The sequence below is a fragment of the Lynx canadensis genome, chromosome A3, assembly GCF_007474595.2.
Source record: "Lynx canadensis isolate LIC74 chromosome A3, mLynCan4.pri.v2, whole genome shotgun sequence".
NCBI classification, from domain to species: Eukaryota; Metazoa; Chordata; class Mammalia; order Carnivora; family Felidae; genus Lynx; species Lynx canadensis.
Genome location: NC_044305.1, coordinates 23,393,440 through 23,421,224, shown reverse-complemented (window position 1 = coordinate 23,421,224; position 27,785 = coordinate 23,393,440). Strand labels below are relative to the sequence as shown.

Genomic DNA, 27,785 nt, shown 5'->3' with positions numbered 1-27,785 from the left:
CTCCCATGTAGGGTTCCATTTAGGAGACAATAAGCTTGATTGAGGAATGTCAAAAAGAAAACCTAAGTCTGTTGCCAGACCCCGGAGAAGCAGATGGAGATCCAGACCAAAAGGCCTTTGGAAGGAACGGGAGTGGGGTTAGAGGTAGCATTGGCCCTACTCAGCTTGTACTGTCTGTCCTGATTTGCTTCAGGCAACCCACCTCCCCTCCGTGGGTCAGTCATGCTTTGAGGAGGTCACTGGGTCCCCTGGAGTAAACAAGAAATTTGCCACCGTTTTAGTAACAGTTTTGCTTTTTATCTCATCAATGTACATTTTAATCTAACAGTCTAACAGCCTCACACTCCTCACCCCTGCCCGAGCCCTCTCCCGTCTTGCCCACCCCTGCCCAATCAGCATCTCATCTGCCCCAGGGGCAGAAAGTCACCAGGCACAATGGTGATTCAAGGTGGGGATGGCAGGTGTGGCTTTCCCGAGAGGAGCCCTCCCTGGAGAGTCCAGAAGCCAACAAGGCCCAAGTAAGGAGAAGTTGTGGGCTGGGTCTCAGGGGAAAACAAGATCTCCTGGGTTTCAGTCCCATTCAGTCTGTCTCCCTGGGTCTGTCCCGGCAGTCAGAGCAGCAGAAGGGCAGAAATCCTCAGACAAGGGGACTTGTGGCTAGAAAGGAATCTCTAACCCAGTCCCACTCAGAGAGTAAGAGCAAGGCTGTTGGAATCCCCTTTCGTGCAGGCTGTGTAGACGTCCCGGCTGTATTTTCCCGACTTCTCTGATTCTGGGAGTGCAGGGAGGGGCTCTTGTGACCAGCATCCTGGATGTGCCAGCCAGGAAGACAGAAGGCTAGTGCTGCTACCTGCAGCCACAAGACTCCACAACCATGTCCTCATACTGCTTATAGACCACGTTGTTGGCAGAGTCAATGAAGAGGATGCTGATGGGACTCAGTCGTGTGGGCACACAGCAGGTCGGTGGCGTGGACTCAGGGTCCATGGAGTTCATCAGGGTCTGGATGACTGCATGGTTCGTGGGCTCCAGATGGGAGCGCAAGGGGAACTCACATAGCCCTTCACAGTGGAAGGCCTCATACTCAAGGGGCGCGATGATCCAGTCATCCCAGCCCATGTCCTTGAAGTTGACATGCAGTGCCTTCCGACTGCAGCGGGCCTTGGGGTTCTTGCTGGGCCGTTTGCCCTGGCCCGTGGCCAGTGGGGCCCGCCTTTTTCGCCGCTGGCTGAACAGGTACTCATACACAGTCTTATCATCCTGGCCGGAGCGGGCCTTAATCTCATTAAAGAACAGGTCCCGTTTCTTGGTGCGGCCAAATACCAGGAACAGGGCCTTCTCGTGGACCTGCCTGGCAGCCCGGTCGAAGCCCAGGCCACGGAGGTCCATGGCCCGGCCCCGTTCCCAGGCCTCCAGCTCCAGGCACAGCTGGGCTGAGTTCTTAAAGTTTCGGAAGAGCTTCCAGATGTCGAACACCTCCCAGCCAGATCCGTCCAGGCCTGGCACGGAGCGCACATCCAGCAAGGCTGCCGGCTGCCGGCCGCTGGGGCAGCTGGACAGCTTCAGCTGGGCAGCCCGCCTGATGCCGGGGGCCACTGGCTTGGCCGCGTCTGAGGGCTTCTTCCGCAAGATCCGCAGCTCGGCCCCTAGCAGCCCATCCTTCTCCAGGGCACTAATGTCAAACACGTACCTCTGCTTTCTGACCACAGGACCTCGGTCATCTAGAGAGAACACCCAGAAGTCATTCCCTGCAACCTCACCAAGGGAGCCAGTCACCTCGAGGCCTCAGGGAAGGGCCACAGCTCTCTCCCCTCTGGAGATAGCTTTCTTTGACCTCTCCCCGACTCTGACAGAGGCCAAGACCCAAACCACGAGAGGCTTTTTCAAAATAAGGGAGCTTCTGAAACAGCCTACCAAAATAAACAAGGGTTGTTCATCTGTAACTGTGGCTGTGGTGATTTGAAAGATTCTGGGTGTTTGTGTCAAAGACAATGCGTATCAGAGATGCCTCTAGCTGTCCCTCTCCCATCTATTATTTTATATGATATCTCATTGGAGAGATAGGTGGGATGGGTATTATAATTAGCCCTATTTTCCAGAGGAGGAACCTGAGGCTCAGAGAAATTAGGTGACTTGCCCAAGATCACCCAGCTAGGAAAAAGCAGAGCTGGAACTCTAGAACTTTTTTTTTTTTAATGCTTATTTTTATTTTTGAGAGACAGAGAGACAGAGCACGAGCAGGGGAGGGCAGAGAAAGAGGGAAACACAGAATCTAAAGCAGGCTCCAGGCTCCAGGCTCCGCGCTGTCAGCACAGAGCCTGATGCGGGCTTGAACTCATGAACTGTGAGATCATGACCTGAGCTGAAGTCGGACGCTTAACCGACTGAGCCACCTGGGTGCCCCTAATCTAGAACTTTTTATACTGAATCCTGAACTGCTTCCATTATACCTTAAAGAAGATCTTGGTGTTCTCATTTTACAGATGAGGCACAGAGAGGGAAAAGTGACTTGTGTAAATTTGCAGGTAGTTAATGATAAAGTTACAATCCAATTTCCCTTGCTTCCTAGTCTAATGATTTTGGTGTGTACATGTCTTACCATGCTGGGTATATGAGCATGTGTGTAAGTGACAGTTTGTGCATGTGTGTGTGTGTGTATATGATTGGGTTTATATGTAAATATGAAAGGTAAAGTATACGTGAGTGACATGTGCACGTGTGATTGTGCTTGCGTATATATGTGTATCTGTAAGAAGGTTCCGTGTGTACATGTAAGAAGGTGTGTGTTCACATGCATATATGTGTGTGTGATTCAGCGTATATGTATAAACATACGGCTGTGTGTGTACGAGAAACTCTGCCGTGTGTCTGAATCAGCATACTCTCTTTCCTAAATACCAATTTGCCATTGGGAAGCATTCATACATTGCTCTAGAAGGTGACTAATTAGGCCTTTAAACTCCCCATCTCCCCCTCTGCAAGTTCCCTTAGAGCTGGGGGGCACAAGGACTTATTTTATGAGCCCCCAAGGGGTCACAGCTTTCCCCGGCTGGGCAGGCGGCCAGGCCACCTCCCCCACCCCAGCCAGACCTGCTGCCTCCTGCTTCCTCCCACCCTGTCATTCCCCCACCGGCCTGGCCGGCTGGCTCTAATGAGGAGCCTCTCCCAATATCTGACCCCTCCCCCACCCTGCCAGCAAAGTCTTAAGACTCACAGAACCAGAGCATATGAACTGCAAGCAACCATGGCAATAAGTAATCCATCTCTCTTTTCACACTTACGGAGAAACTGAGGCCCTGAGAGGGGAAGGGACTTGCTGAGATCACACAGCAAGTGGAGAGGGAAACGCCAAAACAGTAATGCTAACCGAGCATAAGGAGAAGTGAAGGGAACAGATACCCTCCTGGGCTGATGATAAAAATGATGTGTTTAGGACAGGACACAAAGTGTTCATATTTGAATGGCTCTCAGAAATCACCCAGTCTTGGGGTGCGTGAGTGGCTCAGACGGTTAAGCATCCAACTCTCAGTTTCAGCTCAGAGGGTCATGATCTCACGTTTTGTGAGTTCAAGCCCCGCATCAGGCTCTGCACTAGCAGTGCAGAGCCTGCTTGGGATTCTCTCTCTCGCCTTTTCTCTCTGCCCCCCACCCCCTATAAATAAACTTTAAAAAAAAAAAAAAAAAGAAAGGAAGAAATCACCCAGTCCAATACCCATATAGTTGTGCAGATGGGGAAACTGAGACACCAAAGAGAAAAGGGACTCCCTCAAGGTCACATTGTGAGTTAAGACCCTAAGTCTGTTGCACCCCCCCACATCATACATTTAAATGTCGTTCCATGACTCCCAGATGCCTCATTTGCTGTCTTCACCTATCCTGCCTCCTCTGCCCCCTAGCTTGAAGGCAGATTTGCCGAACCACGGGTTTCTAGAGATTAATCTCTCTCTCTGCCATCTGAGAAAACCTACAAACCTCTGGAGCCTGGAAAGTCTGGCTAGCCCACATAGGAACAGAGCATGGCCTGGTAAGAGTCTTAGAGTGTGGTCCCCAACTCTGCCACCAACTGGCAGTTCTTGTCCCCTCTCTGGGCTTCAGTAACCCCCTCTGCACCTTGCAGGGATTGGCTCTGACTTGCCAGCAGCCTCAGACCCGGTACGTGGGGGGTCAGTCCCAGATACTACCCCAGGCCGATGCATGTGCTATCTCCCACCGGTGCAGTGTCAGGGCTCTGAAAGGCCCCTCCACGCATGCAGATGCCCCTCCCTCTCAGCCGTGCCCCTGCCCCCCCACCCCCTCACCTTGCCCTTTGTCAATAAAGCTGGTGATGGTGTTGGCCAGGCCAGCCTCCAACTTCACGCTGCTGTTGCCTCCCTTTCTGTCAGCATCGGACAGCGTCCTGTACAGCGAGAGCATGTACTCGTGGGGTGTGATGGGGGGCGGGCGGAACGGCTCCTTGGGCTCTTGAGGGGGCCCAGTCTCCCTGGCCTTCTTCAGCAGGAAGGGGCTGGGGACAGATCCTGCCTTTGGGGGTGACTTACCCCCAGGAAGCTGTCCTTTTGGGGTCACAGTCCGCGTTGCAGCCTGCCTTGTCTGGGAAGGGTGTCCTGGCTTGGGTTCAGGGCCACCCGATCTGGGGGGCAGCTTTTTGGGTTCATCCTTCTTGGGCTGTGTCAGGCCTGCTGTCTGCCCGGTGCCCCCCTTTGCCCTGGCATTGGTGGCCCCCCCACCATAGCTGTGACCCCCTGGCCTAAAGATGCTCCGGGCCAGAGGGGGCCTCTCCTTGGCTTCTGCTTTGGCCAATCCTGGCCTGGCCCCCTGGGGTCTCTGGCCCAAGTCAGGGGCACCCAACACAGTGCAGATGAATTCCAGGTCCAGCCAAGCCAGGTGCCAAAGCAAGAAAGTGAGGAGTTTGGGGAGTCTCATCCTCTGGCCAGCCGCTGAATGACACCAAAGAGAACGGCGGCAGGAGCGAAGGTGCCTCTGGTTTGGCAGGAAAAACCATGAAAGGAGTGGACCCTCAAAAGCAGCGGCAGCAGCAGTAGCAGCAGAAGGAAAGGCTTTCTCCTCAGTCTGAGACTCTTTAAGTCTGCCGGGTGTGTGTTTGTATCCAATCCCATAGTGGAAATGCTCTCGTATCCAGACGTGCACCGTCTCCAGTCAGCAGCTGAAAATAACTCGTTCTTGAAAGGAGAAAGCCGACCGCCCCCTTTCTCCTGCACAACTGACTGAGGGCTTGAAGGAGGCTTGTATAAGGCTGAGGGATTTTTCCAAGAAGGAAGAATGGCGTAATGCTGCCTGTGTGCTCCAGTTTTTTTTTTTTTTTTAAGTTTTGAATCCTTTCCAGTGAAAATACTTCACACACACACACACACACACACACACACACACATACGCCTGCAGGTGCTCAGAAAAATCTTTTACAAACCTGAACTCAGGAATTGGAAACGGAATTCCAACCCAAACCAATTTAATTACTCTCTGATGTCATGCTGTCTAAACTCATTTGAGTGCGATATATTTATGTGAAAAAAATCACCGCTGCCCTTTCGAGGCCATGGCTCACGGGGGCTCTTGGCACAGAGCCCCGCAGCAGGGCTCTAGGCTTAGGGGGCCTCTCAGTCTGTGGAGCAGACTCAGGGGTCTTCACCTCCACCTCACGGGGCAGCCCACCCCACCTTCCTGAGGAGAGATACTGAGGAATGAGCTCAAGATCTTAAGCCCCAGAAGCATGGGGAGTGTGGGTTTTCAGTTAAGTCCTTGGGGTGTTTTAAAGCAGCTTCAACCCCTGCGTCTAGTCTGGGGCCTGATTTGTTGGGGGGGGGGGGAGCACAGATGGCAGCATTTACCCACAGTTGCTTTTATTTTAATAAACTTGTGGTGACCCAGAGACAGAAAAATATCTGTACCTACTACACCCCTCCCCCCAAGTGCCATTGACAGAGCTCAGATGATTTCTTCAGGCTTCAGGGGGGACTGCTACCCCTGAGCCCACTCCTTCGATGGAAGCAGGTCCAGAGTGTACCTCACTACTACCCCAGCAAAGACAGACTCTGAGTTCTGTTGGAAAGAACTGGGGCAGTCGAGAGGTGGCAGCCTCAGCCTGGGGCAGCAGCGACCCCTGCAGGAAACTGGAAAAATTATTTCCCGCATGATGTTTTTTTGGTAGCTCTGGGAGAAGTCTGAATTCCAGCAGGACTCATGGGGGAGAGCTGTTCCCTTCACCTGAAATATCAACTCCCACAACTGAAGGAGGTCCTCCTCAATCTGAAAGCTTCAGCTGAAAATTCACCTCCTCGGGGAAGCCTTCCCTGATCCCCAGACAGAGCCAACTACCCCTTCCTGTATGTTTCTCTATAACACTTTGTCACACTGTAAGAAGCAGTGTAGAAGTAGTAATCAGGAAAGCTCCTTTTTTTTTTAAATCATTTTGAGAGAGACAGAGAGAGAGAGAGAGACAGAGAGAGAGAGAGAGAGAGAGAGAGAGAGAGAGAGAATCCCAAGCAGGCTCCATGCTGCCGTTGTGGAACCTGACTCCTGGCTCAATCTCACAAACCGTGAGACCACTACCTGAGCTGAAATCAAGAGTCAGATGCTTAACAGACTGACCCATCCAGAGGCCCCAGGAAATCCTCCTTCTTAATATGAGATTTTTTTGAGCCTGCCTAATGGAGATCTGTTTGCACCGTAAGGTCACCCAGATTGGTTTCCCAGCACCACCTGGCACAGAGTAGAAGCACATGGAGTGTTTGACGAAGGAAAGATGAAACTGGGCTGGGGTGTGCAGGTGCCCGACCAGCCTTTTCATGGTGATGCTCCCAGGTCCTCTATGATCTTCAGAGCACAGCAGCATGACTTGGCCATTTCAAGCTTCATGAGGTGGTCCTGGGTCAGAACACCCAGCAGAGCTCTACCTCCCCATCTCAGAAGGCCAAGGCACCATCACCCTTTTGGGGGAGCTTTCAGGAAGAGCTGGATTCATTACTATCCCTCTAATTACCCAGACTCACAACACTTCGCTCCCCCTTTGACTTGTCCCCATTTAAGCAGTTATCCTTAACACTCCTCCCTCCTCTCCATCCCCCAATTACCTCACTATCTCTGTTCTCCTCGCCGCCTGTCGTACTATAATTACCTGATAACTGGCTTCTAGGTCTCCAGGATATCTCTGTTCCAACTCTTCTCCTCTAAAACTTACCTGTTGAAAAGTGCCAGCTCATGTGCCCTCTCCTCCATGAAGCCTTCCCTCATCCACCAGAAAATACATGCTCCTGAATTGTCATCACACATTTTCTGTGCTCCTTTCTGTTTTGGTGGCTCAGAGGTTACCCAGTTCTGCCTCTGTCCCCTGTCTCGAACACAACTCATTTCTTCTACTCTATTTATGTACTTTTTGCACATTTCTTAAAGTTTATTTATTTATTTTGAAAAAGATAGAGAGAGCATGAGTGGGGTGAAGGGCAGAGAGAGAGGGAGAATCCCAAGCAGGCTCCCATGGCCAGCACAGAGCCCAACACGGGGCTTGAACTCATAAAAATGTGAGATCATGACTTGAGCCAAAATCAAGAGTCAGACACCTAACTGACTGAGCTACCCAGGTGCCCATTTACTTTTTTCCTAGTTTTAAAATCACAACTTAATTCCTTACAACTGTAATAACGTATTTAAATTTCTGTCTACCCCATTAGATTATGATTAGATTGTGCCATATTTATCTTTCACTTATTCCCAGTGCTGGGCATAGTGTTCAGTACATAGCAGATTCTCAGTGTGTGTTATATAGATGAATAAATCTCCACTGGCCCTTATATACAAAAGCCATAATTTTCTACTTCCAGGTGTGGTTACTTGTGGACATATCACACCTTCCCTGCTGGACTCTGAGTTCCTTAAAGGGAGGGATTCTATCTTGCTACTTATTAGGCACTTTGTAAACTTGATTGAGTGAATAAATGAACGGATGAATGAATCAAACCACTAAGATGTCCCTGTACACAGCTTGATAAAGAGTAAGGGCCCTGGAGGCAAACACACCTGGTTTAGAATTCTGGTTCTGCAAAATGGCTTAGTGCGCTGTGCGATTTTTGGAAGCTTCCAAACCTCTCTGAAACTCTAAATGAGGATCATTACAGTACTTACCTCATAGGGTTTTTGTGGGGATACGATTAAATTAATCATAAAAAGTGATTAGCTTAGCACCTGACAAATAATAATAGCTACTATTAATTGAGCAGGTACTCAAGTAAACTAGACTCTAGGCTTTTTTTTTTTTTTTTTTTTTTTTAAGTAGACTTCATGCCCAGTGCGGAGCCCAACACGGGGCTTGAACTCATGACCCTGAGATCAAGACCTGACCTGAGATCAAGAGTTGGTCGCTTAAACAACTGAGCCACCCAGGCACCCCTAGACTCTAGCCTTTGTAGTCCACAGTATTTTTACCTTGTTTATCTTCACAATAATCCTGTGATGAAGGTGCTCCTGGTAGCCACATTTTGCAGATGAAGAAATTGAAGTTCAGGAGGGTTAAATTACTTTCTAAGCCTAATTCCTGCTTTGATACATTTTGTACCCAAGAATCCTAACCTGGCCTCTAGAAACACAAGAAATAAAAAGTGTTGGGGGCAATTCTGGTATTCTTGGCTTTCAGTCAAGGTCTCATCCAATGCACTGGGACTTTGGGGACATGGGGGAGTCTCAGAGCAGGGCTGGGACTTTGGGGACATGAAGGAGTCTCAGAGCAGGGTCTATTGTTTGAGGATCAGGGAACTCCAGAAATGGGGTGGGAGCAGGAAAAGGGGACTCTGAGCTTGCTGAGAAGGCTCTCTCCAGGGAGAAACCCAGGGGACCAACCTGGCTCTCACTATAAAGGTGACTAATCACTTCAGTCCCCTCTGGTAATTACAACCAGATGCTGCCGCTGGCAGTGCTTCAGTCCCAACATGTTTAATTATTGGGACGCAGAGTCCCTTGGTCCCTCATGTCCCCCTACCTCCCCCACTCCTGTCAGCAATATTAATGTCAAACTCGAGGTAGAGGATGGGAGCCTTGGGAAGCCACTGGCATGGAAATAATCTGTACAGTCCCTTCTACCATGTAGAGCCTTTAACTTTTATATGTTTCCCCATCCGTTATCTCACTGGCACTCCACAAAACATCCTCTTAAAGTTGGCAGGCCAGAGTATTATTATCCCCATTTCACAGATGAGTAAGCAGTGAACTGAGTAGTAATAATAATAATAATAATAATCCTTAGCTTTTTTTCTTCAGGCACTTAGCAATTTTCAAAGTGGTTTCACATTCATTATGCTATCTGAACCTCCCAGCATCTCTCAGAGCCAGTCTAGCACAGCACAATGGCTAACAGCATAGCCTCCAGGACCAGACAACTCAGTTTGTTGTCCTGCCTTTGCCTCTAACCAATTGTGTGACCTTGGGGGAACCTGGGTGGCTCAGTCAGTTAAGCATCTGACTTCAGCTCAGGTCATGATCTCACAGTTCATGAGTTCAAGCCCCGCATCAGGCTCTGTGCTGACAGCTTGGAGCCTGGAGCCTGCTTCGGATTCTACGTCTCCCTCTCTCTCTGCCTCTTTCCTGTTCCTGCTTTGTCTCTCCCTCTCTCAAAAATAAATAAACATTTTTTAAAAATTTAAAATTGTGTCACCTTGTATATTCATTCATTTATGTACCTAATTATTCAGCAACTATATATTGGGTGCCTATCGTGTGGTGGGTCCCACACCTGAGCACTGGATATCTAGCAGTGGACAAGACAACCAAGTCTGTGCTTGCATTCTGGTGGAAGAGACAAATAAGTAAACAAACACACAATTTCAGAGAATTCTAAGTGCTGTGAAGAAAGATTAAGCAGGATTAAAGGAATGTTTATTTTAGCTAGGAATATCTCTTTGAGGGGGGTGAAGTTTGAGTAGAGATCTGGATATAGTGAGAGAATGAGCTATGCAAAGGTCTGAGGGATGATCATTCCAGGCAGAAGGAACAGTGAATGCCAAGGCCCTGAGGCAGGAATGTGCTCCACAAATCTAGGAACCAAGAGAAGTTGGTGCTGCTGAAGCAGAGTGAACAAGGGGGAGAACGATAGGACATGAGGTCAGATCATGCCTGGACCACTTTGAGTATGCCCTTGCAAGCCAGAGAAAAGGAAGTTGGATTTTATTTTTAGTGAGGTGGGAAACCCAGTGGAGAGTTTTATGAAGGAAAGATTGACATGCAACATGATTAAGAGCCAGGCTACCTACCTTCAATTCCTGGCTCCTCAATTCACCAGCTGTGGAAACTTAGGCTAGTTTAATCTCTCCATCCCTCAGTTTCCTCCCATATAAAATGAGAATAATGTTAATATACCTACCTTATAGAGTTGTTATCAATTGTTGTAACTTCTCAGAACAGTGTCTCATGCTGGGGCGCCTGGGTGGCTCGGTTGGCTGGGCATCTGACTTTGGCTCCGGTCATGATCTCGCAGCTTGTGGGTTTGAGCCCCGTGACGGGCTGTGTGCTGACAGCTCAGAGCCTGGAGCATGCTTCGGATTCTGTGTCTCCCTCTCTCTCTGTTCCTCCCCCATTCATGCTCTGTCTCTGTCTTTCTCAGATATAAAGCTTAAAAAGTTAAAAAAAAAAAAAAGAATAGTGTTTCATGCATAGTAAGTAGTACATAAATGTTACCTATCATCTATAGTTGTTTTTTATTAATTTTTTAACGTTTATTTATTTTTGAGACAGAGAGAGACAGAGCATGAATGGGGGAGGGTCGGAGAGAGGGAGACCCAGAATCTGAAACAGGCTCCAGGGTCTGAGCTGTCAGCACAGAGCCCGACACGGGGCTCAAACTCACAGACCGCGAGATCATGACCTGAGCCAAAGTCGGCCGCTTAACCGACTGAGCCACCCAGGCGCCCCTATCATCTATAGTTTTTTAAAAAATCACTTCTCAGGGCACCTGGCTGGCTGAGTCAGCAGAGCATGTGAGTCTTGATCTTGGGGTTGTGAGTTCAAGCCCCACAATGAGGAGAGCAATTACTTAAAAATAATCACTTCTCTGAATCTGTTTCTTTATGTCTAAAATTAGGATAAAAATACCTTCTTTTAAGAACTAAATTATATTTACATACATACAAAGCACCTTTCTTTCAGTGGCCAGCATACAGAAGGAGCTCCAAAAATTATAGTTTAAAAAAAAGGATTCAGTTATTAATATGCTATCTTTGTTCACAAATGAGGACATTGAGTTTCAGAAAAGTTAAGTGACCAACAGTAGGTCACATAGTTAGAAATGATAGAGGCAGGACTCAACCCATACACATGACTGAATCCATAGCGCGTCCCACAAGGAAGGATTGATCTTTCCTGGTATCATCACTCTGCATATTAAGGATAGTTGGGAAAAGGGCCCAGAGTCCCTGACCCTCCCCCTGTGTTTCTTCTGATTTGTGGGGCCTACGCTGTTCCCATCTAGGGCGCCCAGAGAGCCCTCCCACCCCCAAGAACACAGCCACCTAATCCTTCCTCTAGATATCATTGTGTTTTTTTTCAACGTTTATTTATTTTTGAGAGACAGAAGGAGACAGCACTAGCAGGGGAGGGGCAGAGAGAGAGGGACACACAGAATCTGAAGCAGGTCCTAGGCTCTGAGCTCTCAGCACAGAGCCCGACGCAGGGCCGAACTTACCAACTGTGAGATCATGACCTGAGCCGAAGTTGGATGCTCAACTGGGTGAGCCACCCAGGTGCCCTCGGTTTGTATTGTTCAGACTTCCCAAGAGCTGCCACTCCTAGGGACTCTTCTGCAGTGAGCTCTCAATGGCTCCCCCACCTGATCTTCTCGGGAACTGCACCTTTCCATAGGGAGGGCCTAGGTCAATCCATACCATTCCCTGAGATACTATAATCTGGAAACTGTGTGCAGGTGTATGTGTGTTTCTATCTGTTCCAGGTGTGGGGCATGAGTAAAGTAACCATACATTTTTCACTTTTATTCTTTAAAACAATTTTTTTTAATATTTTTATTTTAAAAGTAACTTTGGGGCGCATGAGTGACTCAGTCAGTTGAGTGCCAGACTTCTACTCAGGTCATGATCTCACAGTTCCAGCCCCTCTGTCAGGCTCTATGCTGACAGCTCAGAGCCTGAACCCTGCTTTGGATTCTGTGTCTCCCTCTGCCCCTCGCCTGCTTGTGCACGTGCTCTCTCTCCCTCAAAAATAAATAAAACTTAAAAAAATAAGTAATTTAAAAACCCTTTTAAAATTATACATATTAGTGAAATAATAGAAATTTATGATGAAAAAATTTCAAAGAGTACAAAAGAATACACAGAAAGGCCTAGTTCTTCCAGTCTTTCCCAGAAGCAAATGCTCTTATCAGTCTCCTGGATGACTTTCTATGCAATATTTTTAAAAACTTTTTATTGAAGTATGATATCCATACTGAATATATTTTAATTACAAAATAAAGTCATGCTCATTGTAAAAAAAAAAAATCAAACAATAGCAAAGCTTTTTAATTAAAAGAGCCAGTCCCCTCACAGTGCTCCCTAGTATCTCTCCCTAGAGGTCATCACTGTTCATATTTGGGACCTGAAAACCTTATTGTCATTCTTTTTTTTTTCCTTCTTCTTCTTGTCATTCTTGAACTCAGAAAGTTCAGATTCTTGCTAGACTTCTACTCCCCCCTCCCTTCATCTAATTTTATCTCTCATTTTGCATATAAAATCCTAATGGGTGAGTATTATTACCCTTATTTTGCACTTAGGGATTTGAGGCTCAGAGATGGGAGGTTGATTGCTTAAAGACATAAAGCAGGGCCAGTTCAAACCCAGGCGAGTGTGTCTGCCTCCAAGCCTAATGCTCTTTTGACTATGTTCTTCCATCTGATTCCTGTTTGGAATATCTTATTTTATTTTATTTTATTTTATTTTATTTTATTTTATTTTATTTTATTTTATTTTATTTTATATAGAGAGAGAGCCAGGGAGAAGTCCAGAGGAAGAGAGAGAATCCCAAGCAAGCTCCACGCTCAGCACAGAACCCGATGTGGGGCTCAATCCCGCAACCCTAGGATCCTGACCTGAGCCGAAATCAAGAGTCAGATGCTCAACTGACTGAGCCACTCAGGCGCCCCTCCTGCCTGGAATCTTAGAGCTTAGTTGTTGTGTCACATGAGGCAGCAGATAAAGTCTCAGGTTAAAATATAACTAAGGGCTCATTTTTTGAGGAAGGAGAGGACCTGGTCCTGTGGGAGCTGTCAACAAACATCCTTTGCTGCCCAAGTCCTGAATGGTGGTACAAAGACACCACCCACTTCAAGAAATGTCAGGCTTGGATGAATCAGTTACTTAGAGCTTGACTTTGTCAAGCTGAGGCAGGGTGGGGCCAGGGGGGAAAATATCCAGCAGATGAAAGGGACTGTACTATTATCTAATAATCCAGTCCAAGAAAATTCATACAATCCAACCAAGTGGTAGAATCAGCAAGAGGAGTGCCCAGAGAAAATCCCCACATTCCCCAAAATGCTATGCCCTTGCACACCATTCTGCCATGCACATTGCTTGGAATGCCCTCCCTGCCTTTCTCTGCCCAGCAGATTTACCCTTCACAATCAGGTTGTAGTATCACCACCTCTATGAAGCCAGTAACTCCCTCTTTATAAGAGTTAATGTGTTTGTGTGTGCAATATGCATGTATTTGCCTGCCTCCCATGTGAGTCTGTGAACTGAAGCAGGGTCCGTGTGTTTATTGTTCTTTGGGTCTCTTCCAGGGTCTAGCTCAGGATTTGGCACATAGTAGGTACTCAATCAATATTTGTTTAATGAAGAATGAATAGACTCAGATGGACAGGAGCAAGTTGCTCACAATCTACTTCAAGATACTATATTCTTTTTGTGCCTCTAGCTCTGCTTCAGACTGTTAGCTTGTAGTGAGAAAGAGGGGAATGGTCAGGATTTTTCCTCAGTTTTTTTCCCCTCCTTGCTTCCGTCACTCAAGGTGTTGATATGGAGTGGGAAAAGTCTTCTTTGAACTAGTAATGTCATTGGCTTTATGCTTTCTGCGTCTGGCAGATGTTTATAGCTGTTCCTGTCCATCATCAAAGCTTCATGGGGTACTTTTCCAGGCTCTTTAGGGGTTCCCTGCTGGGCTCCTCTCCTGAATTCCCCTTAGCAAAGGCTTCTCTATTGCCAGTGGTCATTTGTCTTCTTACTTCTGGGGTCTCTTTACCTCTCTAGGAGGCCCTACTGAACAGGACCCAGGACAGGCCTAGGCAGGCTTTCTCTTACTGAGCCCACATCTGGCCTACAGAAAACATTTCTTGACAAATTCTGGGAGAGCATGCCAACCCCAACACAGCAGCACTCTCCTTAGCCTGCTACCAAAGCAGTTATCAGGCTTGTCCCTTGTTGCTAGATTTCCCAGGCAGGAGGTAGATCCAGTCACTATGTTCTCTAACTGCAATGGGGATGGATTTGGTACCTCAAACCCTCTGGAAGTCCCCTCTTCCAGTCACCTGGCTTGAGCCATTAAATCTTCTCCAAGAAGGGTGGAGACTCACAGCCAGAAATAGCTCCACACAAATTTTCTATCCTCCACTCTCTTGACCCCATAGATAAGGGATTTAGGAACTTTAAAATAGATTTTAGGTCATTAGAAAAAAATACATATGGTGTTTTAGCACCTCCCTTTGAAATTTCACATATATAATTTTAAAAAGAAAAAAAGTCAGTCACTCCAGGCAGCCTCTTGGCATGGGGGGTGGGAGGGGAGGAAATATCTATAAATAATGAACAAGGCTGGGGTGCAGGATCCATATGATAGCCCTGGGAGAGGGTTAGGATATAAAGCATATTCCCAGAGATGGAATTTGGAGCATAGAGGAAGAAGCCTGGAGGGGACTCATGTTGGTTTTCTTCCCACCAATCTATTGTCTTTCCCTCCAATCCAGCCTCCTTTGAGAACTTCTTCCCACTCTGGTTCATCAGACAGATTTGAACATGGCCAGACTCTAATTGTGTCTGGATTAAGTCTTTTCTCAGAGGGCACTTGGGCCTCAAGCAATTCAAGTGATGTGTATGATTACTAGTTTGTTTGTCCCAAAAGTTCCTGGCACTTTGAAGAGCACTTGAAGGCTGATGTACTTTCAAAGTCTAGAGAACCTCTAGGGGATAATGTTACTCACGTTCACACATCAGTTAACTCTACGTTCTGCTCTGGCCCAGACAAAATACCCAGTTGTACTACTATTTTTTTTTTAATGTTTATTTATTTTTGAGAGAGAGGAAGAGACAAAGCGCAAGCAGGGGAGGGGCAGAGAGAGAGGGAGACACAGAATCTGAAGCAGGCTCCAGGCTCCTAGATGTTAGCACAGAGCCCGACGCTGGGCTCGAACCCACAGACCACGAGATCATGACCTGAGCTGGAGTTGGATGCTTAACCAACTGATTTACCCAAGTGCCCCCCAGTTGTACTACTTTATGTTTTAACACAATTTCCAATGTATTCTGTTAATACATTGTATTAATATCCAATATGAGTACATAATAGATGTTCAGTAAATGTTTGCAGGGTGAATGAATAAACAAACGAGGGAAAGAGTGAACAAATCTCTTTTACAAAGATTGAAGATCTGTTTGGTGTTAATGCCCATCTACTCTTTACCCTTCATAGGTAGTCTGAAAGCTATATTTACTTCTCATGGTCTTAAAACATATTGTGTAGTTTGCTGATGGATTCTATGCTATTAACCTTCATAACACGAACGCTGATTTGATTCATTCATTGAATGGATGCTTATTTAGCACCTACAATGTATCAGGCTCTGTGCTAAATGCTGGGAATAAGTCAGATATGGTCTCCTGTCCTCATGAAACTTAAATTTTAGAGGGGGAGAAAGATAATAAGTAAACAAAAAATGTTAGTAAGTGGAAAATACTATCAAAGAGGGTACTATGATAGAAAATGATAGGATATTATTTTAATTTTTTTTTATATTTATTTTTGAGACAGAGAGAAAGCACGAGTCAGGGAGGGGCAGAGGGAGGAGACAGGATTTGAAGCAGGCTCCATGCTGACAGCAGAGAGCCCAATGTGGGTGGGGCTCAAACTCACAAACTGCGAGATCATGACCTGAGTTGAAGTCAGATGCTTAGCCAACTGAGCCACCCAGGAGCCCTGATAGGATATTATTTTAGATAGCACGGTCAGGGAAGACCTACCTGAGGAAGTATCATTTAACTGAGGACTGAAGGAGGGGAAAGTGTCAATTAAGCCTAGAGCTAGGGGAAAACAGTCTAAGTAGAAGGCCTAGTATATGCAAAGGCCCTGAGGCAAAGAAATTGTTTCTTTTCTCTTTATTCCAAATATGGTTGTATTGAACATTCTTGCACAGTACTTGTTGCAGGAGTATTTCCCTGGAGGTGGATTCCCACACCACTGATTCTTTGGATCTTTTTCTCTGTCCAGTGTCTGCGATGTTTCTTCCTTTCTCCCTAATTTGCCTTTCACTTTGGGGTCCTCTTCTCCCCCATTTACTTTCTCTTTTTCTCAAAGTAACTATTAAGAACTTTTTGTTGTTGTTCTTATAGGAGAAAAGAAACAATATAGCTCTTATCAAAGTGTTCCCTTCTCAGGTTCCTTTGGCTGCAGATTGTCTGTTTCACTCCAACTGTCCATTCATCCATCCATCTATTCACCCAGTACTTACTGAGGACCTATTTTTGTAGGCCTTGTGATGGGTGCTAGAAATACACAGTCTTATGCAATGCTTCTCAATCACCTAAGGTATTTGCCAAAATGCAGATTCCTGGGCTCCACTCTTGGTTTACTCACTCCCTATGGGTGGAACCTAAGACTTTGCATTTTAAGAATTTCCTTTTTTTGAGAGAGAGAGAGCACACAGAGGGAGAGGGAGAGAATTTCAAGCAGGCTCCACGCCCAGCAAAAAGCTCTCATCTCACCACCTTGAGATCACGACCTGAGCCGAAATCAAGAGTCTGACGTCCAACAACTGAGCCACTCAGGCGCCCCTGTTTTTGTTTTGCTTTTTAATCCCAACTAAATATTTAGAACCACTGAGTGGAAAAGAGGCAGGTAAATTAAATTTATAACTCTAAGAAAACGTTTTGGTTGATAATGCATTGATAATTTGAGCACAAAATGCTATGGGAATAACACTTGAGCCATAGAGGTAAGAAAGAGTCCTCTAGAGGAAGTCAGGCTTACACAGAAAATTAGACCAACTGCGGTTCTCCGAATGGATATAAGACATTCAGGCAGAGATCACCTTGTGCAAAGACGTGAGTGAACACAGTGCTGCGTGTTCAAACGACACTAAGTTGTGTTGCCTGAGTCGGCTTGGAACTACGAGGTCTGAATACGAGAAACCCCACAACTCTTCACCCTGCAGGTTTTATCCAGATCCAGAGGCTAGTTCCCTCTTTCCTCGTTAATTGCATTCGGATTTGTGGGTGGAGCAGTGAGCAGACGCACGTAGAACTAAGCCCCACACACATGCGCAATGTGTAACCCCGAAGCCAAAAGGGGGATTTTTGAGGGCAAGATTTTTCTGTTACCAAGACTTCCCTTGCTCGAATCTAGCAACCCTGGCTGTCCTCATTTCTGCCCAGGGAATCTTATATCTCTTAATGTAATCCCGCCTTTCCATCTGGGCCACTCCAGTAAATCGGGTGCCAGTACTCAACATGGCGGCAGGCGCCGAGGTGGCGCAATCCGCTCAGGGGCACGCTACTGGGCGTGGGGGGTGGGGGGAGGGCTCTGCCAGGGCGGGAGTCTGGGGGGCGGGGTCTGGGCCTGGGCCCGGTGCCGGGCCCCCGCCCCCCGCCGGGCCCTAGTGGCTGCATCTCCCGCTCCGGCGCTGAGGATCACGCTGGAAATCGCGGGAGCCGAGCGTGGTGAGGTGGGGCCTCATGGGCAGGCGGGAGGTGCCTGGGTTAACGGTCTGAGGCCCAGAGACCAGCCAGCCTCGGGCGCCTTAGGGAGCAGCGGCCTCGCGTTTCGGGAGGAACCCGAGGCCCAGAGGGGGACTGGGACCGGTCCCAGGGATTCGGCCCCCTTGCCTCCGCATCCGGCTGCGGCCACCACTCTGGGCTCCAATCCGTGCAGAAAAGGATCTTCCCGATCCTCGTGTCCAATAACTGACGAGCCCGCTGCGCTCTGCTGCGCGTCTTGTCCCCAGTTCCCAGAATTTTGCTGCTCCCTCTGCCCTTGGGGATTTGCACGTGATTTGTCCCAAAGCCCAGTACCACTCCCGCCCTACTCCGGAACTTTGGTTCTTCGCGACCCAACTCAAGTATCACTTCCTTGGAAACCATTCCCAGCCGCTTTCTGCAGGCAATGTTAATCTCACTGCTTGGTTTTTGCACTCGTTGCACGGAGTTAGTTTTCCTGCCCCTCTTTCCACACGTGCACTTGGGCGTTTATGCCTTGCCTTTTTCATCTCTATTATCCAGAGTCTAGTGCTTGATGATAGTAATACTAATATTTTGCTAAATAGTCATAAGTGCTACTAAATGCATTACATGTGAAGGCCCATTTAATCCTCAGCAATTTCATGAAGTGGATTCTGTATCTTCACATTTTATGCATGTAGAAACAGGCATTCGTAGATCATTTTGCGTAGTTTCACAGCTAATAAGTGAGTGGGGCTGGGAAATGAATTCTAGGCTGTCTGTCCCTAGAGCATGTGATGATTTCACTAGATTGCCTTTGGGTTTGATAAATGTCTGTTGAATTGGTCTTTACATTAACCCCATGAGTTGTGGAGGCCATCATTATGATGCACATTTGACTGAGAAGGCTTGGAAAGGAGAATTGATATTCCCAAATGTACAGAGTGAGTTCATGACAAAACCAGGGGTAGAACCTACTGCCAGCCCTCTGTTCCTTCACACTCTACCTTTCTTTGCCCCTTTTCCGTCAGAGAGCTGCAGACCTAGGACTCATCATTTCACACCCTTTAGGAGGTGCCCCTCAGAACTGTGATTTACTATTTCATTATTTGGGAGGCAGCTTAATGTGATCGAGAGGGCCAAGAGTTTGGAAGCAGATTGGGGTTTCATGCTTGTCTGCTACCGATCAGTTATATCCCTTCCATTTTTTGAGCCTTGTTTTCTCGTCTGCAAAATGAAGACAATATCTTATCTCAAAGGGTTTTTTTTAAGTTTATTTATTTTGAGAGAGTATGAGACAGAGCACGTGAGTGGGGGAGGGGCAGAGAGGAGAGAGAGAATCCCAAACGGGTCTGTCTGCACTGTCAGCGCAGAGCCCAGTGTGGGGCTCCAACTCACGAACTTCAAGATCACGACCTGAAACCAAGAGTCGAACACTTAACTGACTGAGCCACCCAGGTGCCCCTTATCTCAAAGGTTTTTTTGTGAAGATTGCAAATAATTGTTTTGAGAGAGTAAAGTGCTATATGATCTGTTTTTTACCTTTTAGAAGGTTATAGAGCTGTCAGCGTTTTGTAAGACCATTGGTAATAGGGGTCGTGTTACCTAATGCTCTCATATTCTTTCATTCATTCAGCCAAATAGTTAATGAGTACCTGCTGTATACCAAGCACTGTTTTAGGAGCTGGGTATATAATGGTCAATAAAACTATTCTTGCACTTGGGAAATTTATATTCTGATAAGTATATTACACGTAATAATCAGATAAGGACAGATAACACATGATAAGGTAAATAGAAATACCAGTGTGTGTGGAGGAGTGGTGGCATTTTATATAGGGTTAAGGAACAATTTTAACTGAGACAGTGACACTTGAACAGAGGCCTGAAGGTGGTAAGGGTGAGCAAGCGAATCAAGAAGATACCTGGAGGAAGAGGCCAGGGGTGGGTGGGTGGCTTGGTGTGTTCCAATAAGAGAAGCAAGGAGGGCTGTGTGGCTGGAGAGGAGTAGGAAATGGAATTAAAATGATTAGAGGCTGGAATCAAATAATTAGGAGCCTGGAGGCCATGATGATGATTTTGGTTTTTACTCTGAGTAGCCATTGGAGGGTTCTGAGTTGCATAATCTGTCACTGTTTTGAAAGGATCACTCAGATTACTCTGTTGAAAAGAAACAAATTCTAGAAGCAAGGGTGGAAGCATTGCTACCGTCTAGGAAGCTTTTGCAGTAATCCAGATGTATTAATTCTCTATCTCTGGGCAAGGAATCACTCCCAAATTTAGCAGCTTGAAATAGCAATTGTTATCTCATTCAGTTGTGGATTAGAAATCTAGGAGCAATTTAGCAGGGTGTTTTTGGTTTCCGATCTCCCAGGAGACTGCAGTCAGGCTGATGGCTGCACTGCTCCCAGGATGGTTCCTTACTGCTGCTGGGCCTTCTCACAGGGCTGCCTGAGTGTCCTCAGGACATAGGGGAGAGAGTGAAAGAGAGGTCGTAGTGCCTTTTATGACCTTGTCTTGGCAGCCATTTCTACTTTATTCAGCTTCATTAACTTTATTGCATTTCATACTCAAGGGGAGAGAATTAGGCTCCACCTCTTGAAAGAAGGTGAGTCAAAGAATTGGTGGGCATACCTTATTCCACCCCACTCGGGCTTTGCCCGATCGTGGTGGTGAGGGGTTGAAATGTGATAGGATCTAGTAGAGCCAACAGGGTTTGCCGATAGATTGGTTGCAGGGTGTGGGAGAATGGAATAAGTATGACTTTAGGCTTTTGGTTTGAGCATTCAGAATGATGGCGTTGCGATGAACTGATATGGGAGAGATTGGAGGAGCAGAAGTTCACTTTTGGACAAGTTAGCTTTGAGGTGCCTTTTAGACACCCATGTGGAGAGGTTATAAGTGTTTGGACTTAGTCTGAGAGTGTGAAATCCCAGAGGGAAGTGTGGGCTGGAGACGTAACATGGCGAGTCATGCGTGTCTAGGTGCTATTTTACGTTATGAAACTGGATGAGGGTGCCTAGGAAATGAATGTAAATGGAGACAAGGCCTGAAGCCTGAGCCCTGGGACCTCCAACCTTCAGATGTTGGGGAGATGAGAAGCCAGCAAAGGAGAAAAAAGGAGAGGCCAGAGAGGTGAGGAGGAGAACAGAAAGGGGCCCCACGTAGGAGATTTATGTAAGGGGCCACATGCTAAATTTTTTTGTGTGGAATAAGAAACAGATCATTTCTGCAGACAAATGTATATAGTTTCTTCACTCAGGAAGTAGACTGTTTGTGCTCTTAAGCGGTTTTCCTTTTTTGCTTTAAGTGACAAATTCTATTTAATAAGACCAGTCCCCATCGTAGTCCTTGCAGTATGTACACTTCCAAGTCTAGGTGGTAATGCTTCTGTTTGAAACTTTATTTAGGGGCACCTGGTTGGCTCAGTAGGTTAAGCATCCTCCTTTGGCCCAGGTCATGATCTTGCAGTCCATGGGTTCGAACCCCGTTCATGGGTTCAAGCCCCACATGGAGCTGTCTGCTGTTGGCACAGAGCCTGCTTTGGATCCTCTGTCCCCCTCTCTCTCTGCCCCTCCCCTGCTTGCTCTCTCTCTTTCTCTCTCAAAAAAAAATAAACATTAAAATAAAAAGATTTTTGAAACTTTATTTAAATACTGCTTTTGGAGTATTTCAAATGAGGGGAACTAAATACATAATGTAGATCACTCTTCTGTCACTCTCCACCTTAGGTTCAGAGGTCACTGCCCTTCCATTCTGGTTCCTAGTAAGAGGAGGAAGTCGGCCTTGCTCATGTCTATCAGTGGGGCAGACTGCTAGGAACTGAGCTGAAATTCATGAGCATTTATGAGATACATTAATGCATGAAAGAAGTGGGTCTTTTTCCTTTTCCTGCAGAAATGACTGTCTATTCAGTGCTTTACAATTTCCAAAGCACACTGACATCCATTATCTTATGTGAATGTAATTCAGTCTGTCACCATTTGCCAACTACTGACCTTTTCCTTTTCTGGGGGACACTGAAACCCACCTTTCTTTTGACACTGCTAGTTTCTTCTCTGACAGATCTTCCCTCTGTTCCCTCCCTCTTTTTATTCTAGTTTTAATGAATTTGTTTTATGGGGATTTTTTTTTTTGTTTTAATCATAAAACACTTCAAATCATTTTTAAAATAAACTTTTTTAGAACAATTTTAGATTTATAGAAAAATTGCACAATACAGAGAGTTCCCATATACTTTGCATTCCATTTCCCCTATTAGTAATGTCTTACATTCGTGTGGTCTATTTGCTATAATTCCAAATCATTTTTTGAGATAAATGGGGCATATAAATAAAATGAACAAAATGAAGTTACTGCCTTTCTGGAGGCCTCAGCTTCCTTATCTGTAAAATGAGAGGAAGGTTGGACTAAATTTTTAAATAGCTCTAAAGATTTGTAATTATCTGCTAAAGTAAAATAATCATATAATTCTGATATAATCCCGTTCCTTTTTAAAATTATTTTTTACAGAGAGAGAGCGAGTAGGGGAGAGGGGCAGGGGGAGAGACATGGAGAATCCCAAGCAGGCTCCACACTCAGCACAGAGCTTGACATGGGGCTCGATCTCAGGATCCTGGGATCATGACCTGAGCTGAAATCAAGTCAGATGCTCAACTGACTGAGCTGCTCAGATGCCCCTAGTTCCACTGCTTTACTGAAGTATCACTATCACCTTCCCAAATAATGTGTATGTGTTAACAGCAGCCTTAGCCTTAGCCTTATCCTAAGAGATGGTTTAGTAGGAGAATTCTGGGGAGTGTAGCAGAGCTGCTTATAGAGATAGTAGGTTGAACTATACGACATTACCATTTTTATAGGTTAAAAAATGGGCACCAAACATTGGGGGGTAGGGGTTCCCAGGAGGGAGGGGAGCCCTTGGGGCCTCTGAGACTCCTACTTCATGCAAAAGCCCAGCCCAGCCCTCACACTATTAGGGGAGAAAAGGCTCATCAGGTCCCGTGGAGCAGTTCAGAGCTACTCTTGCTGGCACTGTTGGCCCCAGGAGTGGTTTCCTGGCAGGTTTTTGCCTCCAACTAGCACAGAGAGACTGAGCCAGCATTTCACAGAGCCACGGTGAGCTGGTTGACACAGCCCTGGTATAAAGGAAAGGCAGAAAGAGAGGATGTTTGGAGTGTGAGGGAAGACTGTATTCACCTGGGTTCTAGGTTAGGAGAGGCAGCCTGGGGTATTGGTGCCACTCTATTCTTCCTGCTTTGTGCACTTTCCTTACTGTCTACTACAGGCTTTGCAAACTCTGCTATCTTCTGTTGCCCAGGAGGTGATGTGAATTAGGAAACTGAGTTTTCCGCTGTAACTCTGTTATAAAAAAAAACAACAGCACGGGGGCACCTGGGTGGCTCAGTCAGTTAAGCGTCCTACTCTTGGTTTTGGCTCAGGTCATGATCTCACGGTTCGTGAGATCAAGTCCCTGTGCTGACAGGGAGAGATTCTCTCTCTTCCTCTCTCTCTGCCTCTCTCTCTCAAAATAAATAAACATTAAAAAAAAAAAAAGAAAGAAAAACAACAGCACAAGTGCAAGGATAAATGGCAACTAGAATCTGCTATCAGTGTGAGGAAGAGGATAGGCTGGGGAGCGGGGTGGAGACTGGTGAGCTGGAAAGCATATGCCTTGTCTAAGGGAGTAGACATTTATTTATTTATTTATTTATTTATTTATTTATTTATTTATTTATTTTTGAGAGACAAGAGCGTGAGTGGGGGAGGGCAGAGAAAGAGGGAGACACAGGATCCAAAGCAGGCTCCAGGCTCTGAGCTGTCAGCACAGAGCCCGATGCAGGGCTCGAACTCTTGAACTGTGAGATCATGACCTGAGCTGAAGTCGGATTTTTAACCAACTGAGCCACTCAGGTGCCCCAGACACTCTTCACTGCAGCTGGTTGTTGCCTTATAGGAATGTGAGTCCTGGGTCACTAGATATTCTGATTTTCCAAAGGAGCCAGAGGTAAGAATTTTTAAAAATAACTTAAATTATTATTATTTTTTATTTGAGAGAGAGCAGGGGAGGCAACAGGCAAAGGGGAAGGAGAGAGAGAGAAAGAAAATCCTAAGCAGGTTCCATGTCCAGTGAGGAGCCTGATGCAGGTCTTGATCCCACAACCTTGGGATCATGACCTGAGCCAAAATTAAAAGTCAGACACTCAACCGACTGAGCCACCCAGGCACCCCTAGAAATAAGATTTTTTATATGTGTTCTCCCAATGGTAAATGTTGATACCTAATTTTAACTCTTAAAAGCATGATATAGGCCACATAATGGTTGAAAAGAACCAGCAGGCCACATTTGTAACCTCTGCTAAGGGTTTAGATCTGCCTGGAGTGAGGCCCACATGCATTTCTTCAACCTACTAATGACCAAAATGAATTAGACAGCTTCTGCTTTTAAGGAATTCACAGATTAGTAGAGAAGATAGATAATAATGATAAAATGTAATATAGACATTAGACTCTCTCTCTGTATTATATATAGTTATATACAAATGTCTTCTGTATAACAGTGTCATATATGTGCAAGTACATATATACATATATTTATGTATATATAGCTATAAAAGTGATTAACTCTTCCTGTGTACATCTGGCCTGACATGATAAGAGGTGGCATTTGAGCCAGGATGTAGATCAACAGTTTGGTGCATGAAAGGGATTTGGGGCCCCTGAAATTCCCACTGTATATGCAAATGTTAGATTTCCATTTGCTGTATATACTACTTTCTTCAGATGTTTACACTGATGGTCTGCTGGCTAGACCAAGAGGGCAGCTCTAATATTCCGTTTTCTTGATAGGTAATTGGAAAATCAAATATTCCTTAACCCTTCTGGTGGGTGTCTCATGTCTCAGGGTTAATAAAACGAGAACTCTAACCCACCCGCCTCCTCCCACGTTATCATGTGCTTTAGAGGCCTCAGAAACTCAGAGGTCACATAGCTGGGAGCCCTAATTTTTGGATGAGGAGACTGGAAGGAAAGTAGTATGTCCAAGGTCACTGAGCCCATTAGAGGCAGAGCTTAATCCCAAACTCTTCCTGACCACTGTGCCTCTCTCTCTCCTGAATATCTCTCAAGGTCACTGGTTAGGCTGGTCCCCCTCCCTCTCAGCCAGTCTCCCCTCCTCCCCCACAGGTGGCCCATTGCCCTGTTTGGCCCAACTCCTGGAGGTGAGGAGGGTTTGCTATCCTACTGAAGCTGATTTTCCCTCCCTCTCTTAATGGATCCCCTGTCTGAAATGCCTGCTACTCCATTTCTTTGTCAGAGAGTCAGGCTGCTTGTATTCAAATCCCTAATCAACCAAATGCCAACTGTATGAACTTGGACAAATTGTTTAAGCTTTCTAATTTTTTAACTGAAGCTTAACCTTGTAAGCCTCAATTTTATCATCCATGTACAAAGAGTTATAACATGATCTACCCTGAAGTGTAATAGAAAGGTTTCGAGATTCTCATGGTGACAAAAATGACATAGTATGTGTAAAGCACTTAACAGTGTGACTGACCTGCAGACATACTTAACATGTATTAACTATGATGATGTTGAGTCCCATAGCTCACAGACCCCCAGAATGGGTTAAATGCCCTTCCACTGTTTTCCCATACTATCCTATAATGCCTCCGTTATTATTACACACACTACGTTGTGTCATGATTGTGTCTTTCTCCCCTACTAGACTAGAAACACCTTCAGTGATTCATTCAACAAATGTTTATTAAGCACTGTGCCAAGCACTAGGGGCACAATGGTAAACCAGGAACTCTTGGTCTAGTGCAGAGTTCCAGAAGACATGCCAGGAAACACTGGTCCTGTGAGCTTGTCTCATGGTCCAATAAATTTGGCAAATGATGCTTATCATAGCCTCCCTGCTCCTAATCCTAGAGATTAGGGTCCATGTTAGTATTTTAAAGGCGCTGATGGGTCCTATAGTAAAGGAACCCACTTATCCAGCTTTGCCGGATAAGTGAGCATTTGATGAGTAAATTTGAATCACCTAGACGTTCCTTTCAACTCTGTGTGTTTTGGTCCCCAGATCAAGAGGAGGTCCGAGTGGCACAACAATGATCAGAGACCTTACTGGGAGTGAACAGCCTCTGGCTGAATAGGGGCCTGAGGGCTTACCTGTCTGGTGCCCCCATGGAGACAGGAGGCCCTGGGTCGAACAATATGAAGCCCCAGTCACTGCAGCTGGTGCTGGAGAAGCAAGTACTGGCACTACAGCAGCAGATGGCAGAGAACCAAGCCATCTCCTGGCGGAAGCTGAAAAGCTCCCAGGAGGCCCAGCAGAGGCAAGCAGCCCTCGTGAGGAAGCTGCAGGCCAAGGTGAGGCAGCTGCCCTTCCAGGGAGGCGGAGAGAACACCTCTGAGCACTGGGTGCTGAGGTGGAACAAGGGTTACAGGAGACAGGACAGCCTCTCCCATGATGCTCACGACTTCACAAGAGATATACATCCTGTCCCTTTAAAAAAACATTTTTTTTAATGTTTATTTATTTTTGAGAGAGATAGAGACAGAATGTGAGCAGGGGAGGGGCAGAGAGAGAAGGAGACACAGAATCTGAAGCAGGCTCCAGGCTCTGAGCTGTCAGCACAGAACCCGACTCGGGGCTTGAACTCACAGACTGCAAGATCATAACCTGAGCTGAAGTCGAACGCTTAACCAACTGAGCCACCCAGGCGCCCCTATCCTGTCCCTTTTAAAGATGGCGGTCACAAGGGCTAACTTAGTTGTCTATGTTTGCTCTCCTAGGATAGAGCTAGGACCTGAGCCTGTGTTTTCTGGTTCCAAAGTCCATAATCTTACCTCTCCAATATGAGAGGCATAGAGAAAGTATTATTAACGGACCAGATAGAAGCAACAAGATGTTCTGGCCTTACCTCACTGTTATCACTCGGACCCTGTCCACAGCAGGTTTGCCCAAGATCCTCCAGGGCCTTTGTTTTGGGCTGTTTGTACCAGGCTTGCCCATTGCCCACATCCTGCTCTGTTTGCCTCAGGTGTTACAGTACCGGACCTGGTGCCAAGAGCTGGAGAAGCGGCTGGAAGCCTCTGGGGTGAGTGAGGCTGTTTTGGGTTCCCCCTGAGCCCTCAGTATGCTTGTAAGGAAGGCCTTGTTTGCTGGCTAAGGGAGGTTGGGGTGTGATAAGGCAGTGTTTGGTGGAAGTCTCTTTCTGTGTTCAGCCCCTGAGAGCTTTATCACACAGATACTTTCATTGGACTAGCTATTCCGGGCCTGTCAGACGCCAACCCTTGGCTCTCTAAGGACAAAATGCAGCTTCGGGAGACTTAATCAGATTGGAAAGGATGTGGAATCAGAAGGAAGAAATGCATTTTTCCTCCAGAAGGTGTCAGTGTTTATCTGTCTTAGCAGTGGGCCTTTGCAGGCCTAAAAAACATGTTTGTGGCAGAGGGATTTATTTGTGCTGTTGGCTGGGTTGACCTGGCTTTGAAAGACCCATTTGCCTTTGTTCCAGCTCTCTCTCGGCACCTTCTCACATTACTCTCAGGAAAGTTCTCTCAGAGGAGGGAAAGAACCAAAACTTACTGAGCACCATTCTATGTAGGCCAGGCACCATTCGGCATTGTCATGTTATGATGTCACTTAACCTGCAAGGCAGCTTTCTGAGAGGAATGGTAACTCCTTCATTTTGTAGTGAAGACTTTGTGGCTTAGAGAAGTTGAATAACTTCCTGAGGTCCAAAATGTAGTGTAGTAGAAGTCAAGGCCATTAGTGAAAGATATATCTTATGCTTCTTAGGTTGAAAACTCTTTCCATTACCAAATGCCACCTTTGAGGAGAGGTCACTGGTTCACTTTTAGAAAAGGGGATGC

At 46.4% G+C, this 27,785-nt stretch overlaps 2 protein-coding genes across 8 annotated transcripts in view; one reads left to right on the top strand and one right to left on the bottom strand.

Moving 5' to 3' along the window:
* Positions 1-812: 812 nt before the first annotated feature.
* GDF5 (growth differentiation factor 5) lies at positions 813-4,923 on the bottom strand. The gene is made up of 2 exons (XM_030308970.1): positions 4,299-4,923; positions 813-1,721 (listed from the first exon to the last, which is right to left on the bottom strand). Exons 1-2 carry the CDS (start codon positions 4,921-4,923, stop codon positions 847-849), a joined length of 1,500 nt encoding a protein of 499 aa, XP_030164830.1. The 3' UTR covers positions 813-846.
* Positions 4,924-17,803: 12,880 nt separating this feature from the next.
* Positions 17,804-27,785, top strand: part of CEP250 (centrosomal protein 250) — a 51,506-nt gene continuing 41,524 nt past the window's right edge. For 6 of the 7 annotated variants that reach the window (XM_030309713.1, XM_030309712.1, XM_030309711.1 and 3 more), the window contains exons 1-3: positions 17,804-17,914; positions 25,987-26,276; positions 26,951-27,007. In XM_030309713.1, coding sequence (XP_030165573.1) covers positions 26,091-26,276; positions 26,951-27,007 — 243 coding nt within the window. In that variant the 5' untranslated portion in view covers positions 17,804-17,914; positions 25,987-26,090. The remainder of the gene's footprint in view (positions 17,915-25,986; positions 26,277-26,950; positions 27,008-27,785) is intronic. The other variant, XM_030309710.1, reaches the window with a different exon arrangement.

Excerpts from the sequence above, each read along its gene's own strand:
- GDF5 (XM_030308970.1), bottom strand. The coding sequence starts at position 4,923 with ATGAGACTCCCCAAACTCCTCACTTTCTTGCTTTGGCACCTGGCTTGG. Across the intron at positions 1,722-4,298 it reads CTTTATTGACAAAGGGCAAG|ATGACCGAGGTCCTGTGGTC; the intron begins GTGAGGGGGTGG and ends TGTTCTCTCTAG.